Here is an 18,441-nt window from a genome sequence, read left to right on the forward strand (position 1 = left end):
TATTACATCGATTTGTGTATTAAAATTAGTAGTTGAAATCGAAGAAGGCAATGCTCTTTTCAAGTTTTTACAATCACTCATATATTTTTCCAGCCAAGAAACATCATTACTATAACAATCTTGATTGAAGTCACCAATGATTATTACTTTATTATCTATTTTACATGAACTAATCATATTTTCTATGCATTCCTTGAATAATTTTCGTGTAGTGTCAGGTGATGCATAACCTCCGATGATAAACAAGTCATTCTCAATTAAACTTACTAAATCAACATGTTCGATTTTTTTTTTATTTTCTGATCGAAAATCGTGAGTTAAATTATTGATAATGGAAACATCGAGATGAAATTTTTTATATACGATCAATCCACGAAGAAATTTTTTGCCAACATTGTTTCCATCAGATCTATAAATAACGTCATATCCATCAATTGCGATATTATCGGAAGGCAATGTACGTGCTTCAGCAAAGATCATAATGTCTGCTCCATGAAACCATTTATCATTTCGAACACAACCAATATACTTATGTAACGATAATGCATTATGAAAAATAATTTTAATGCCTTGTAATTCGTCTAAAGGCTGCTCAAATGTTATCAGACGTTTTTGAGTCTTTAGACGATCTAATTCAACTTTAAGATCACTGGTATTATCTAAAGGAACTGGAGATTTAAATATCCCATCAATAAAAAGATTATTGGGATGACCAACACGACTGTATGCTACGTATTGCATCATTCGTGTAATGCCTTTATTATGGACACAAACAGATGAAAAAGTTTGACCTTGACTTTTATGAACGGTCATACCTTCAGCTAGAATAAATGGAAATTGCTGACGAGCAGCCATTTTTGTACCAACTGAAATATCAGAAACCACAACCGGTAAAATCGGAACTAGATTCATGTTTAAATTATTTTTTTGCAAATAAGATAAGTACTTACTCCGGGTTGATCGTCCAATATCACTTGATTCAAATTCTATCCAAAATATCAGAATTTCATTTGAGTTTTCGTTTTTTGTTACATGTCTTAAAATACCTGATGCTCCATTTACTAATCCTTCGGCTGTTTTAATATTACGCGTCAACATTAGTTTAGTTCCAATTTTAGTAGAAATGGTTGTAGGTAAGCAACCAGTTTTGTTTGTTGGCAATTTTTTGAGAGCAGCAAGCGTTTTTTGAATAGTTTCTTCACTCATTTTTTTTTTACCTTGAATATTATCTTTGGCATGGTGCACAAGCAATTCACCTGGCCTATTGGCAACTTTTCGGTCATTGTAAGCATCAGCATCTTTATTTGTATAAAAAAGATGAATCGCATTGTGAGGAATGTTTTCCAAGTTGCAACGTGATTTTATTAATTGGACATCGCTATCGGTCATTGTCCCCATGGAAAGGTTGTTTAAAGCATTAATTAAGTCTTCATTATCTTGTCGCATAACTTTTGTTAATTCAAAATAATCAAAATCGATCCAATTATCTGTTGCAAACAACTCACTATACGTGGGATCAGCAATATTTGGTTTAAAGGGCTTATCACGGTTCTTTTTAGTCCATTCAAATTTTCTATCTCTTAAATAATGTTGTGCTGTATAATAAATTGGCTTGTCCATTACAGGTGGAAGTTGTCTTAAGTCTCCAACAAATATAATTGATAAACCACCAAATGGTGAATTATTACCCGTAATTTCTTGAAGGCGAGTATCAATTTGATTTAAACGATTACGACCAATCATGGACACCTCATCTATAATTACAACTTTTACATCACGCATTTCAAATCTTATTGAATTAACAGTGCTAGAACTTAATGATGGAAGGTTTCCTTTCTTATTATCACAAGGCAATACAAAACAGCTGTGAACTGTAACACCCCCAATTATAAATGCAGCTTTTCCTGAAGGAGCAGCTAAAACAACTTTGGGAGATGAAATGTCTAAACAAGAGATTTGAGTATTATAATAATGGGAAATAGTTTGATATAAAAGTTTAATAAGAAAAGATTTCCCAGTACCAGCTTGACCACAAATAACTAAACGAATAGGTGCATTAAGTTTTTGAGAATGCAAACAGTGCATAGTTATTTGCAATTGCTGTTCATTTGCTTTTAAAAGCAATCCTAAAATGTCGTTTTCTTCCATAATTATTGGAACACTAATCTTATAATCTTTTCCTTTTTGTTTTGAGTCAAAAAAATCATCTTGATTTGTTTCAGCAAATATATCAATTAATTCATTCAAATCTTCTTTTTCAATATTAGAAGTTTCATTATTATCTTCATTATCACTTTTGTTTGCTTCAGCTTCTTTGAAAAGATCTGCTATATAATTTTCGTCCATATTATATATTAAAGCTCGATTTTTTTCAATTAATCGAATATTTTTTTTTTAGACTTCTTTCTTTTCATTTAAGCTTAAAACTTCAATTTCATTTTCCTCGTCACGAAATGGCAAAAATAAAAGTAATTGTTCTCGATAGTAATTTGCTTCATCTTGATATTTGTTGTAATGCCGTGTTCTCAAAATTTTACGCTTTGCACGCTCTTTTGCGTTATTTTCTTTATCATCACTATCGTTATTATTATCACAATCACTTATCTCATACTCTAAATTAGGTTCAGTTTTATTATTTTTAGTCTTTGCAATAAGTTTATTAGGATCACTGAATCCTGTAGCAAAATCGGCTAAGCATAATGATTCATACTGTGTTTTTCTTTTACAATACTTTTCGATGATATTTTCTTGATAAATATCTGTCGAATCAGGTGCCATTTCAGATAATTCTTTATTACGTTTTACCACTCTATTTCTTTCTTCCGAAGGAAAAGTAGGGACAATCACACCTTTTCGACTAGATTTAAAGCCTGGTATATGGAGTACAATAGAGGCCGCTGCTTGTCCTGATAATATCCTCTTATTAATGAAAGCATTTCCTATTATTTTTACTTTTTCGAAATTAGTAAAGTCTCCCTGGGCAAATTGTTCGGTCAAACCTCTAAATAATTTAGCCATATCTTTTTCAACTTTGACTACATAATCAGTCAAATAAGTTACACAAGCATATGCATCACAGATAAATTGAATGTCCATGTTTGATCTTAGTAGGTTCAAAATATCTGGATTGTATGCGTTAACAAAAATCTCATTACTACCGCGTTTCAAAAACACACGAGTTGTTTGCAGAGGATATCTAGCAGCTGCGGTATATTCAAGCTCCGACATTTCAAGTTCAATTAAAATTTGTGAAAAAGAAATTTCTCGTGGGCATGTACTTAGTCCATCAAGATAATTAGTAACTTTTTCAAAATTTAATTTCACTTTTTCATTTCGTTGTTCTGATGGTAGCTTGGTTAGAATTTTTGTTTCTGGCATCGGCCACAACGGATAATGAAAACGACATTTTTTTAAATTTTTTGAACCTTTGTAGCATGTAAAGGTATGTTTATGAATCTGATAGTTCTTTACATATGGGTTATCTGTGTCTAATCGACATGTTATGTACTTGTCGATAAATGTAATACAATTCTTTACAGAATCACTATCTTCTGGATTATATTTTGGAGCGTCATGTAACCAAAATAGCATATGACGATGTAAAGTTCCTTTTTGTTGAACCTCATCTTTTTGAATAAAATCTTCAACATTATTAATTCTAAAGGGACCAGATATCTTTTGAAGACACAGTAGTATATTCGTAAAATAACGATGAATGTAACGTGTACAAGTTACTGGATTATTACGGATTAAAAGGAGTTTCTCATTATAATTGAGATCAAGTGCATTCTGCAAACTAATCGTCTTGTTGTATTGTTCTTCATAAAGTTGTTGCAATAAATAAGAATCACTCTCCAGTGTAATAGAAAATGTAACAAACAAAGTCGCTGGATTTATTTGTGCAATTTTAGCTATTAAAAATTTTTTTTTATCCTCTAAGTAAGCAGGAGAGCCAACAATCGGCTTCAAAAATTTATATGCTTCATCTTTATTAATTAGTTCATCGACTATTTTATTTTGTAAAACGTCTTTAGCTTTCAAAGATTCATTTTTACAACCCCTACGAGTAATAAAACTCATTGAATCTCTGGTACGTTTTTGTACTGTCATTTGACCGACTAAAAGAACGAACGTTGGATTAATCCGACAGCGGGGATCTTTATGAGTAAGCCATAACTTGTGTCTTTGATTAGCTGTGAGTACCTTTGCTTCGTCAAAAGGTTCACCCCCGAATATTTGTGGAAAGCAGAAAATTTCATAGTAAGGGATTTTGTAAATTGGTACAGGTCGTTTATTTTCACCGGGTGCAATAATCCGAGTTAATTCTGCCGCTTCCCGATTTTGATCGATGACTAAAACGTCATCTCTGTCAAAGTCTCCATCACATTCATCGTCTTCAATAGTGTCATCATTGAATTTCGTAAATAGTTCATTTTGAGAATTTAATAGATATTCTTTATCTTTTTCATCAACTATGAAAGGGAATTCTTTTTGGGTAAATTGTGTGAAAAATTCATCATTTTCTTTAATGTCATATTGTTTATACAATGTAGAATTTGATAGAAATTCCATAGATTGTTTTATATCTTCAACGACTACATTTTCAGCCATATAATTGCTTTTATACTCTTTTTTACGCTTAAGAAGAATTTGAATTACTTGTGCTTCTCTTGGATGGCGGGGTAAACATTTCATCATTTCCCCAACATCAACTTGAATATTCACAATATTTCCTTTAAGAGATAATTGTGGGTTTACTGTGAACTGTTGAAGAGGAACGATTTGCAAAAATGGTAAGCAAGGTGAAACCAACCTAGCTCCAAGTGGAGTCAAACGCTTCAAGCAATCAGGAATTTTTGTAAAAGAAAGATTTTTTGTGGCAGCTCTTTTCGGGATCATACCTTTTCTTAAACTATTCCAACACTGATCACAAAGAAACTCAGATTCTTTAAAATAATACGTATGATTATCCATATCTTTTTCAGTAATGAGCTTTCGTTTATAATTTGTTAATTTAGATATACCATCATATAATTTACGCATACAGCAAGTGCAAATTTCGGGGATTTTATGTTGCTTAGCTAAAACTTTTTGATACAACAGTGCAGTTTTATCACCACTTTTAGCTTTATTTGCGATATATAATGAATACATTTTATAATATTTATTAATTTCATTCACTTGCACTTTACGTTTTTCTTCTTTTTCAAGCTGCCTTTTCTTAGGGCCAGATTCTGGATCTAATAGAGCTTTTTTTATTGTTTCTGTATTAGAATCGTAATATAATTTGCGTTTTAGTGAACTTTCGAGTGTTGTCTTTTGAGTGTTTTTATATGCATCAGATTGTTGAAGACTATAAGTATGATCATAATAAGAATCGGGGGTTTGGAATTGAAGTTGTTCGCTTGATTTTAAGCTCGTTTCTTGAAGCCTCGGAACTTCAAAATCTTGATATTTTTTCTTTTTATTTTCTCTCGATTTCTTTATTAATGTCCCTCGCGGACTCGGGATTACTGCGAAATCATGGTGAAATTTCGGTGAAATCATAGTGGAAAGATAGTGAACCCATAGTGAAATGACAGTGAAATCACTGTAACTTTGTGCCATTTGCTTACTGTGTGATAATTATCATCCGATGGTAATTTTATGATGATTTCACCATCGATTCATAGTAGAATCACAATAGCATAACAGTCAATTTACAGTAGTATAGCTGTAAGTTGACAGTAGTATTACTGTGTATTTACAGTGATTTCACTATCAGTTTATGCTGGATCTGCAGTGCTTCAGTCATGCTTTCTCAGTAATAATACCGTGATCATACAGTGATTTCACAGCAGTCTTACTATAGATTCTTCGTGAAATCACAATAATATCGCTGTGAATTGACAGTAATATTACTGTGATTTCTTAATCATTTAATCCTGGATCTGCTTAGTTTTCATCGAGATTTAGGGGCAATATTGAGATCCTATATTTATTGATTCAAAGATAATAATAATAAAATTATTAATAATATTATAATAGCAACAATAATCCTAATCTTGGTTTTTCAATAAATAATTTTTCTTGTTTAAAAAAATTATTTATTATTTCTTTGTACGACTTCATGTAATTCCTCTGGAGGATTAAATGCTATTTTTTTACCCTCGGTAAAGAAGGAATTTTATTTTTTTTTAACGCATGATGGGACTCGAACTGCCGACCCTTCGATTGAGAGTAGCTTAAGTCATGTACTTTAGCCCGCTCGGCCACCACACGCATTCGGAACTAAATATTTAATCTGTTACCTCATGCTATTCAATACCATATATACTCAAGACTAAGCTATAAGAAAAATTATTTTATTAAATACTATAAAATTAAAAGAATTCGATATTTATAAAAAAAAAATTTTTGCCTTCATTTGTAAATCATCAAGTTTTCTTAATTTAAGAATATTTTATTTTAAATTATGATAAATAATAAATATTTACTATTGAAATATTAATCTAAATGATGTTCTCTTTATTTTTTGCAGTAGTTTAAATTCAATTTATACAGTTTTGAAAAAAAAGTTATTCAATTTTTTTATTTATTTATTTTTTTTCATAATTCTGAAGAATTTTACCGTCTTTTAAGCTTTTATAAAATTAACTAAATTAGATAATTACAGATAAAGTTTCGCTCGGAAATTCCTAAAATAGCTAAATTTATAATAAATAAAATACATATGTGCCCAAATATTTGCTAAACTTACAAATAATTATAGGAGCATTTATGAAATAATTGATATTATTTTTTTTTTTAATTCCATTTCTATCGATTAATGACATTAAAAATTCAAATTTTGATTTTGAAATTGGATTAATGATAGATGTACCGTATCAGATCACTATCAAGGTAGAGTTAAATCATGGAGAAAACGCTAATAATTTGCTGTGAAAATATCATAGAGTCACAGTGCTAATACTACTAGGTTGTCATGGGATCACGGTAAATTCATGGTTAAACCACTATGAACTGACTGTGAAACTATTGTAAAGTCACAGAGTTAACACTATCAGATTACTATGGAATCACAGTGAATTCGTAGTGAAATCACTCTAAACTGACTGTGAACCCATGATAAAGCCTCAGTGTTATCATTGTTGGGTTACCATAAATCGATAGCTGATCGACAGTAAAATTATCATGAAAGTATGGTAATTTAATTGTAAACCTACAAAAGAATCACAAGTGAAATCACTATGGAACTACCATCAAATTACTGTAAAATTACTATATAACCAGAGTGACGAAATGGCACAAAACGACTGTGAATTCACTATGAAATTACCATCAATACACAGTAAACTTACGGTAAAATTGATTTCACTGTGATTTCACAGTAACCCCGAATCCGCGAGGGGTACTTTGTAATTGGCGTCGACTTTTAAGTGAACGCTTCTTCGTTCGAGGCATTTTTGCTGTATCAGTTATGTATAAATAAAAAACAAATATTTTTCTTTTAAATGTATGGAATATTATTATAATGTCAAATTATAAGATTTGATATTGTGAAAAATAAAGTTTTATATGTTTGGGTCACTAAAAGCACACTAGAAAAAAATTGATTTTGTCGTAAAAGGCAGACCAAAGTCGCTAAAGGCAGACTAGATATTTTTATTTCGAGTCGCAAGAGGCAGACCAGATATGTCAATTTCGAGTCGCAAAAGGCAGACCAAAGTCGCTGTAGGCGGACTAGATATCTATTTCGAGTCGCAAGAGGCAGACCAGATATCAATTTTGAGTCGCAAAAGGCAGACTGAAGTCGCTAAAAGCAGACTAAATATATATCCAATATCAATAATAACAATAAAAAAAAGACAAAGCTGTAAATAAAAGATTATTAAAATATTAAAAATTTAATGGAAAAATTTGTTAATAAAATTGTTACATACAATAACACTGAAAATTATGGTTATTGTTTTTTTTTTTTTCGAAATCTTATAAGTTAACTAATTCGTTTTCAATTGAGCAACTGTTATTTAATATTTTTTAATATTTATATTGTATGTAATAATTTTTTTATTAATTTTTCTGCATAGTAAAAATTTTTAAATAAAAAGTATTACCCTTACAAATAACAAACCGTGACAGACGTCTAATTCCCAAGTGCCCTAGGTGAAGTAATTAGTGTTATAAAACAAAAAATAAATAAAGTAAAGTAAAACTTAATCCAAAGTAAAATTAAATTTAAAGCTTCTTCAAACCAGCCACGATGATTATCTGAACATTCATAATTCCTATGTTGACATATTGATCTCTCTAAATCTGAAACAGTGGGTATTCACTGTTTCAGATTTAGAGAGATTATTTGTATACTGATATAGTAAAAAAAACTATCTAGAAATGAAACACCATCTGAGCTAGAAATAAAATTAGATTTCTCAAAAAATTTTTTTAAAAACCTCTACCACTCCTTACATTATTTTGGCTAGATTTTCTCAGTGGCAAATGATGTATTTTTTTTTTTTTAAATATGCGAGCAACAAATGTAGAAACATCATAAATCTGACGGAATTCAATCATGATGAGTAATACATAAGTTGTAAGAAGTTAAAACATTATAAATTTTCATTCTATATATTTTCAAAATTGCAAGACTACCAAATTAATGGAAGGAATAGTTAAAACGTTAAATTTAAGGGCAAAGATTACAGCTTATTCAACAAGTTTTGAGATATTTTTGACATGAATTGTCTATAAATTTCAGTTTTAAAGTTGTACGAACTTTAATAGTAAAGAAATGATTTTGTTGAAGAATCGAGAAAATTTCAAACAGCCATAACCTCTGGACTAATCGACCGACTTAACTTATCTTCGAACTTGATTAAGGTAATCGCCCAAAGAATGAGTGTAGAAAATTTCCCTATGATCCGATCAGAATCATAGATGCTATCGTGATGACAAGGCTGGATCTATTCTATATATATATTAGGGTGGCTCATTTGAAACGACTATTTTTTTTTTTTGGTCCATTGACGGAATATTGTTCTAGACATAAAAAAAAAATTTTCCACAAAATTTGAGCCCTTAATTATAATTTTAAAAACTCGCTAATTGAATTTGAAATTTTCCCATTCATTTAGCATGTAAAGTGGAGGTTTTTTTTTTTAATTATCTATAGCTCTGCTGCATTTCACGTTTTTTTACTGTCCATAGGCAGAAATTGTAGGCAAACCTTCATACTTCAAAAGTTCCTACAGTAAAATTTATGTGACAGGAACGGGGTCAGAGTTAAAAAATGTAAAAGTCGATTTTTATCGATTTTTGCGTATTTTTTGAGTTTTTCGTAGAAAATATTGTAGTTACCGAAAAAAGGTAAATGACAAAATTGTAGGAAATCAAATTTGCTACAAAAAAGGTCCTGTAAGCCAAGGCTGTAAAATCTGTTGTTTCTGAAATAAATTGAATTATACATATGAAAATTCAAGATATCTTTGCAGTATATGGTTTGTTAAATAAATAATTTAATTTTCATTTATTAAATGTTTTTTTTGAACATCATATTACTTTTTCATGAAAATATAACTTAAAAAAAATTTATCGGACGGTTTCAAAAATTGATTTTTCCGATTTTCTTCGATTTTTGGTATTTTTTAGTACCCCTCAAAAGAGGCTTCCCGGTAAATTTTGAGATCTTTTTGATTAATGGTTCAAAAAATATCGAATTTTCAAAAAAAACCGCTCTTTTTATGGTTTTTTGATCATAACTTTCGTAATAATGGTCGAAATTCAATGTTTTTTTATTCAAAATTTTCGTTTTGAGTTGGCCTTTTCAGACAAAAATGCATAACAAATATACAAAATGTTTTTGATCGAGATTTTTGAATTTTAAGTTTTCAACCGTGTTCCAAAATTTTATATAATTATTCGAAAAAGCGACGAAGCTATATTCACTAAGGAGTCCTCTAGTTCATAAAACAATCGTTAATGTAAAATTTTCGAAAGAACACGGAAATAATTAAAAACGTTTGTGATACAGTTTTGGCGCTTTTCGTTTTTAAAAAAGGGTGTATCCTTCGATTTTCTTAAAATTTCCTATCTTAAACTTCTATCCATTCTGCAACTTTTAAGCCCGGTCCAGTAGTGGGCCTTCCATAATTACTATTTTTTTTCGATTTTTCGAAATTAAAAAAAAATTTTTTTTTTGCTATAAATTATTATCAGTACCGATTTTTGACATTGTACACTTGTTTTTCTAGAATATTATAAATTGATTCCGATATTTTTTCGTTCTGAGTAGGGATTTAAAAGCAGTAAGTAAAAGTTAATGTTATTTATAAGCTGTTATAATAAATACTTTTATTTTTTAAAAAGCAACTATTTCGAAGCAAAAGAAACATTAGATTTGCTATACAATACAGCTTAAATCATTACAGGAGCTCCAAAATTTCATATAATTATTCGGAAAAGCGACAAAACTGTATCACAAACGTTTTTAATTATTTCCGTGTTCTTTCGAAAATTTTACATTAACGATTGTTTTATGAACTAGAGGACTCCTTAGTGAATATAGCTTCGTCGCTTTTTCGAATAATTATATAAAATTTTGGAACACGGTTGAAAACTTAAAATTCAAAAATCTCGATCAAAAACATTTTGTATATTTGTTATGCATTTTTGTCTGAAAAGGCCAACTCAAAACGAAAATTTTGAATAAAAAAACATTGAATTTCGACCATTATTACGAAAGTTATGATCAAAAAACCATAAAAAGAGCGGTTTTTTTTGAAAATTCGATATTTTTTGAACCATTAATCAAAAAGATCTCAAAATTTACCGGGAAGCCTCTTTTGAGGGGTACTAAAAAATACCAAAAATCGAAGAAAATCGGAAAAATCAATTTTTGAAACCGTCCGATAAATTTTTTTTAAGTTATATTTTCATGAAAAAGTAATATGATGTTCAAAAAAAACATTTAATAAATGAAAATTAAATTATTTATTTAACAAACCATATACTGCAAAGATATCTTGAATTTTCATATGTATAATTCAATTTATTTCAGAAACAACAGATTTTACAGCCTTGGCTTACAGGACCTTTTTTGTAGCAAATTTGATTTCCTACAATTTTGTCATTTACCTTTTTTCGGTAACTACAATATTTTCTACGAAAAACTCAAAAAATACGCAAAAATCGATAAAAATCGACTTTTACATTTTTTAACTCTGACCCCGTTCCTGTCACATAAATTTTACTGTAGGAACTTTTGAAGTATGAAGGTTTGCCTACAATTTCTGCCTATGGACAGTAAAAAAACGTGAAATGCAGCAGAGCTATAGATAATTAAAAAAAAAAAACCTCCACTTTACATGCTAAATGAATGGGAAAATTTCAAATTCAATTAGCGAGTTTTTAATATTAAAATTAAGGGCTCAAATTTTGTGGAAAATTTTTTTTTTATGTCTAGAACAATATTCCGTCAATGGACCAAAAAAAAAAAAATAGTCGTTTCAAATGAGCCACCCTAATATATATATATATATATTAGTGTTTCAAAAAAATTGACTTCTCGAAGAACATTGACAAATCGACCGAGTATCCCTAGACAAAGACCCTGTTAAAAGATGAGCCCTTAATATTTGAGTGACGCTTCACGATTTTCTGTTTTCCGTTTAAATAACATAGGAAAAAAAAAATTTTAAGTTTAGAATTTTATACCTCAGCAATGGCTCATTGTTGGAAATAAAATTGTCTACAAAAAAGATCCTATGACATTTTATGACAAGTCTGATAGTTTCGCCGGAAAAGTAAAAAGATCTCGAAATTTAATATAAATTTGACTTCAAGCTCAAATAACTTTTAACAGATGGATTTATCACAAAATGATTAGAAGCTTTTTTGTAGCGCGTTAAATTCCCTACAAAAATGTATCCTGGGCATATCTGTACAATTAATTAATTAATGTAACGGGACCTAAGTCCAACTCCACCGACCGGAGGCCGATACTTCACCCTGTAATTTCCCCATCTTCCACCCAGTCGGTCGAAAAATATAATCAAGTGACGACTAAGGTGGACATTAACCGGAGGTATTACCAAGTAATCCTGATTGCACGTGGTATCTAACCACAACCACTACCAGTCCTACCTCTTTTGGGCCAAACACTGCCACCATCTCAGGAAATAAAGAGACTCTGATCACAGTGGGCTTAGAAGTTCCCCCCCCCCTGGTACCAGACTCCTAGCGCTGGTTACCATGGTTGCCTAGGATTAGTGGTGGGTCAATATGTCTAATATTGAAAACTATTAGTTTATTAGATTTGTGAACGTGTATTTGGTCTAAAGTATGTGCCTTAGGCGTTGTCAAATGTTTTGACTCGGTTTTAATGTCGATGAGTCTTAAATTTTACACAATTTTTTTAAAGCTTGTATCTCAAGAAATTTCACTGTAAATGATAAATTTTATGGTGAAAAATAAATCCTGCATACTTGAAAAAGCTAATTTTATGATTTCTTCAATCTCATCTAATCAATAAACTATGGTATAATTCAAAGAAAAGTGTCAATACCTAACTTTTACATGAGGTTCTGACAAAATTCGTATACTTTTAAAAATTTTATGTTAAAAAATATGCACGGTAAAGTATGATAATTTAAATTCCACGACAGCGTAGGTTCCCGATGAAAAAAGATTTTATACAATTGTATAAAATTATATACAAAAAATGGCCCGATCCAATTGTATACAACTATATAAACATTGTATACAATTCTATACAAGTCTATATAATTATATACAATTTCATACAAATTGTATACAATTCTATATAATTGCAATATATAGAATTGTATATAATTATATAGAATTTGTATAGAATTATAGAATTATATAGAATTGTATACAATTTCTATATACAAATTGTATACAATTGGATCGGGCCATTTTTTCTATCCAATTTATATATAGTCAATATATAATTGTATAAAATCTTTTTTCATCGGGTTATGACTTAAACTTTTATAAAAAAATTTATTTTCATCATAATCTAATAAATTTTATTTTCCAATGGTGGCGAAAGGACCTACTTAATAATGGGTTAATTTTCTAAATAATAAATACTATAGTAATTAGAATATGTATTTGCATATTTGTAAACTAAGAATCAACGGAATGAATCGGTTCCAATCGGACAATAATAACGAAATAAAAATTTTATTTCCCGATTGGAACCGATTCATTCCGATTAAAAATGTTGGATGGGATTTAATCGGTTTCAATCGCAAAATAATATATTTTTTGAAAATTCCCGATTCATTCCAATAGGATTCAATCGGAAATTTCCAATCAAATCCCATTGAAGTGAATCGGATTTCTTAATCAGGGATGTCAAACCTAATAACTACTCTTACATACTTAATGATTTTACATTAAATTTAAAAAAAAGTAGACAAATTTTTTTTTTTTTAGCTGTATATCAAGTTGTTATTGTTGAATTATTATTATTTTTATTATTCGACAAGAAACTGTTTACTACCCAGTGAACACATGACCTTATTTTGACGTCATACGTAGGTCATAGCAATGTCACGACATCTGATGTAAATTTGATGTCAATCTGACGTTCTACATGACTTTAATATGATGTAAAGCTTGTGACATCATATTGATGTAAGTATGACTCTTGTACTATGTCACAGTTATGACTTATGTATTACGTACGTTTGACATAGAATCTACATCACATTGTTATGTAATAATAGTCATTATCCGTATATCATAATGACGTAATTTTAAAATCATACATTTATGTCAGTAGCAAAGTCACAGTTATACGTAATGTGGATGTCACTCTTAAATAATATCTTTACATCAGTGACAAGTCAGTATTTTACGCAATGCTGATGTAATGTCCGAGTCATAGTTTTTTATCATCTATTCATTGAAATAAAACAATCATAGAATGAATTTTCAAACATGTGTAAATGTGTAAAAATAACAACTAAACGTCGAACATTTTTGGGGTCAAAGTAATCGATAAACTCGATAATAGATCATTCAGACGTTTTAGATTAAAACATTAGCGTGAGCATAAAAAAATTAACTTTATTTTTTTAAATGATATATCGAAAATATCATTTAGGATGACAAAGAAAATGTAACGACAGTTTGAACTCTTTTGCTATTATGATTTTAAAGTTTAGTATCACAATTTTTCAATCGATTGAATTTCATACGATTTTGTGAAATTATTTAATGTTTCGCAAAATTTTATTTAAGATTTTTTAAATTTCACATCACAACAAAAAATTAAAAAATTTGATAAAACTTAATGAAATTTTATACAATTATCATCGAGGTCGACAAATATTGCTTCTATAAAATTTCATATAAATTCATGGAGTTTTTTAAATTTTGTAAAAATCCATCACGAAAACTTATTAACTCTGTCTTTTCCGGCATTTCACTCTAAATACATCAATTAAGCACGAGATTTGAACTCTCGTGATGTGGACCAGTGAGCAACGTTCAGGACTACCAGCCAAGAGGAGCCGTGTTCGAACCCAGCAGACGCCCAGGATTTTTTCATCATTTAACGTTATCTAATCTTGTTTCAGAATTCACAATGCGTTCGCGCGGTAATAATCAAATCAAAAATTCGGTATTTCATTTTATTTTTTTATTTTTTAAAATATTTTTTCCGAATTGATAATTTTGACATCACCCGTATGTCATATTGACGTCATAAAAGGTCACACAGACATCACATTTACATCATGCATACGTCATTAGTTTTACATCATAATCTTACGTAAAAAAGTGGGAAATAATGAGTCACACCTGACTCATTCGTGACTTATATCTTACGTAAATGATGACATAGCGTAACGTCACTCTGACGTCAAATTTACGTCAATGTGTTTACGGGGTAACCTGTTAATTATAATACCAATAAAATATATATAAAAGAAAGATATGAAACAACAATAAATTGATACACAATATCTCATAACAAAATTAAGATGAATAATGGATAATAATCAACATGATGAAATTATATTTTTTTAATCGTTGTGAAGATAGAGAATAACGGTCGAAAAAAAAGACCATAGGACTTCCTATTATTCACTCCGTGTGCAACTTTGTATGGCGCTAGTTGCTATTTCTGTTGTACACGAAGCGAGTAGATTATATCTTTATTTCGATTATGACCTGATAGCCACCTTAACCGTAAGTTAACTTCAAGCTACGGCCGTATTTGGAAGCCAACTTAAAGGAAAGCGTTGGAGAGCAAACAGTTACGGTCAAGTTGACAGTAAAATGTCTGTAATTTGAATTCAATTTAACTACAAGTGTTACTGTCAGACAATGACGTTAAGTTGATTGAAAGTTTCACTTCAAGTTGATGGCAAGTTCTTCTGTCAAATCACATTCAGATGACAGCAGTAGATTTGCACCAACTTGCACGCAAGTATTATTCAACCAAGGCTTACCAGAAACTTGTCGTTACCCTGATAGCCACACTCTAAATACAATTGCTTAGCAAGTTCTGCAGTGAAACGCTTACGGCTAATATTAACGACAAGTTTCTGGTAAGCCTTGGTTGAATAATACTTGCGTGCAAGTTGATCCAAATCTACTGCCGTCATCTGAATGTAATTTGACAGAAGAACTTGCCATCAACTTGAAGTGAAACTTTCAATCAACTTAGCGTCATTGTCTGACAGTAACACTTGTAGCGAAATTGAATTCAAATTTACAGACAATTTACTGTCAACTTAAAGGCAACTGCTTGCAAAGAACAAAGACAAAATAATTTTGTTTCATAATTTTATTGCATCAAATTATTGCATCAAATAAGAGAAAGAAATTATAGAAAAAAAAGAAATTATAGAAAAAAAATAAATTAAAAAAATGAATAATAGTTTTCAGTTATTCCATATGATATTCATATTTCCTCCACGACCACGTTGTCTCCGACTATTCCCTCCACGATTATTCCCTCCACGACTATTCCATCCACGTCTATTCCATCCACGACCATTGTCTTTATAATTTTGTCTTTGATTTCCTCCACCATCATTTTGTTGATTATTATTGGGGCGTCTTCTTTTCTTTGATGAAACAGAGCCAGCTAGAAATCGAGAAAAAAAAATAGAATAGAAAATATACATTTAACAAATAGATAATTAAATATACTAAAGACTAACTAATTTAACGCCAACAATACCATATATATATATATACATATATATATACATTTTTTTTTGGTATCCGAAAATTGAAAGTATAATTGAGAATAAAAATTTTGGTACCAATCCGAGCTCTTAATAATAATACTAAGGCTTGCTTAAATCCATTTTTCTATTTTCCATTTAAATAACACGGAAAAAATTTTTCTTTTTTAGAATTTTCTAGCTCACAAACAAATTAACGAATTCTTATTTACGATAAATATTTTACTAGGAAATTGAACGCTCTACAAAAAAAATCTCTTATAATTTTTTGATAAATCCAACTGTTCAAAAGTTATTTGAGCTTAGAGTCAAAAAATTTATAGTAAATTTTAAGATCTTTTTACTTTTCCGGCGAAACTATCAGTCTTATCACAAAATGCCTTCAGTATTTTTTGTAGGTAATTTCATTCCTTACAAATTATTAGAAATAAAATTTTTCGGAATTCTGCATTGTTTTCTAGTTATTTTCATTTCAATATCAAGCTTTAAAAAAACAGTTTTCTGATTGATTTTAAGAGCTTAACATTGAAATAAAAATAACTAAAAAACAATGTGGAATTTCGAAAAACTTTATTTTCAATAATTTGTAAGGAATGAAATTACCTACAAGAAAGTGTCTATGACATTTTGTGATACAACTGATAGTTTTGCGGAAAAAATAAAAAGAAAGATCGCAAAATTTACTTTGAATTTGAACTTAAGCTTAAATAACATTTGAACAATTGAATTTATCAAAAAAGATAAGAGACTTTTTTTGTAGAACGTTCAAGTTCCTACAAAAATATTGATTGTGTATAAAAATCCGTTAATTGGCTTGTGAGCTAGGATATTGAAAAAAAAAAAAAAAAAAAAAAAAAAAAATTTTACCCGTGATGTTTGAATGGAAAAGAGAAATTTAGCGTAACTAGATTTTGGTGAACATTGAAACAGACGGCAATTACAAAAAAAACCGTTATCATTGTGAACTTACTATCAATATTATCAATTGCTACTGGTGCTTGTAATGGCACATTAAGTGCTGCTGCTGGTGCCTGTGGTGGCATATTAATTGCTGCTGCTGGTGCTTGTGGTGGCACATTAATTGCTGCTGCTGGTGCCTGCGGTAGCATGTTGATTGCTGCTGCTGGTGCTTGTGGTGGCACATTAAGTGCTGCTGCTGGTGCCTGCGGTGGCACATTAATTGCTGCTGCTGGTGCTTGTGGTGGCACATTAATTGCTGCTGCTGGTGCCTGCGGTAGCATGTTGATTGCTGCTGCTGGTGCTTGTGGTGGCACATTAAGTGCTGCTGCTGGTGCCTGCGGTGGCACATTAATTGCTGCTGCTGGTGCTTGTGGTGGCACATTAATTGCTGCTGCTGGTGCCTGCCGTGGCATGTCAATTTCTGCTGCTGGTGCTTGTAGTGGCACATTAAGTGCTGCTGCTGGTGCCTGTGGTGGCAGATTAATTGCTGCTGCTGGTGCTTGTGGTGGCACATAAAGTGCTACTGCTGGTGCCTGCCGTGGCATGTTAATTGCTGCTGCTGGTGCCTGCGGTGGCATGTTATTTGCTGCTGCTGGTGCCAGCGGTGGCATATTAATTGCTGCTGCTGGTGCTTGTGGAGGCACATTAAGTGCTGCTGCTGGTGCCTGCGGTGGCATATTCATTTCCGCTGCTGGTGCTTGTGGTGGCACATTAAGTACTGCTGCTGGTGCCTGTGGTGGCATGTTATTTGCTACTGCTGGTGCCAGTGGTGGCATATTAATTGCTGCTACTGGTGCTTGTGGAAGCACATTAAGTGCTGCTGCTGGTGCCTGCGGTGGCACATTAATTGCTGCTGCAGGTGCTTGTGGTGGCACATTAAGTGCTACCGCTGGTGCTTGTAATGGCGGTGGTGGTGGGGGTGGCAATCTCATCAATTGTTCATTAAAATGATTAATGAGATTTCTCTCTCTTGCCATCCAATAATTTTCCTGGCGTGCATTTTCAGTTTCTACTAACGCCAGTTGACGCCTTAGGGCATTAATTCGTTCTTCTACAAAATCTCAGAAGTTGAAATTATTCTATAAAATGAGGACATAAAATGAAAGAAGAAAATAAAGAAAATATGAAACTTACTGTTTCTTGCCATTTTTTTTATTTGAAAATTATTTTTAACCTGTTTATAGATCTAATGACACCTGCAAAAAAAAAATAAGTAATAAGTAAAACATAGATAAATTGATAAAGAACTTGTAAGATGTCTTTAATAATATTG

The 18,441-nt window shown here is 30.8% G+C and overlaps 1 protein-coding gene across 1 annotated transcript; it reads right to left on the reverse strand.

The window, feature by feature from the left end:
* Positions 1 to 15,899: 15,899 nt before the first annotated feature.
* Positions 15,900 to 18,100, reverse strand: LOC130671940 (formin-2-like). The gene is made up of 2 exons (XM_057476088.1): positions 17,179 to 18,100; positions 15,900 to 16,105 (listed from the first exon to the last, which is right to left on the reverse strand). Exons 1-2 carry the CDS (start codon positions 18,098 to 18,100, stop codon positions 15,900 to 15,902), a joined length of 1,128 nt encoding a protein of 375 aa, XP_057332071.1.
* Between the last annotated feature and the right edge of the window lie 341 nt (positions 18,101 to 18,441).

Source organism: Microplitis mediator, chromosome 7, assembly GCF_029852145.1.
Source record: "Microplitis mediator isolate UGA2020A chromosome 7, iyMicMedi2.1, whole genome shotgun sequence".
Lineage (NCBI taxonomy): Eukaryota > Metazoa > Arthropoda > Insecta > Hymenoptera > Braconidae > Microplitis > Microplitis mediator.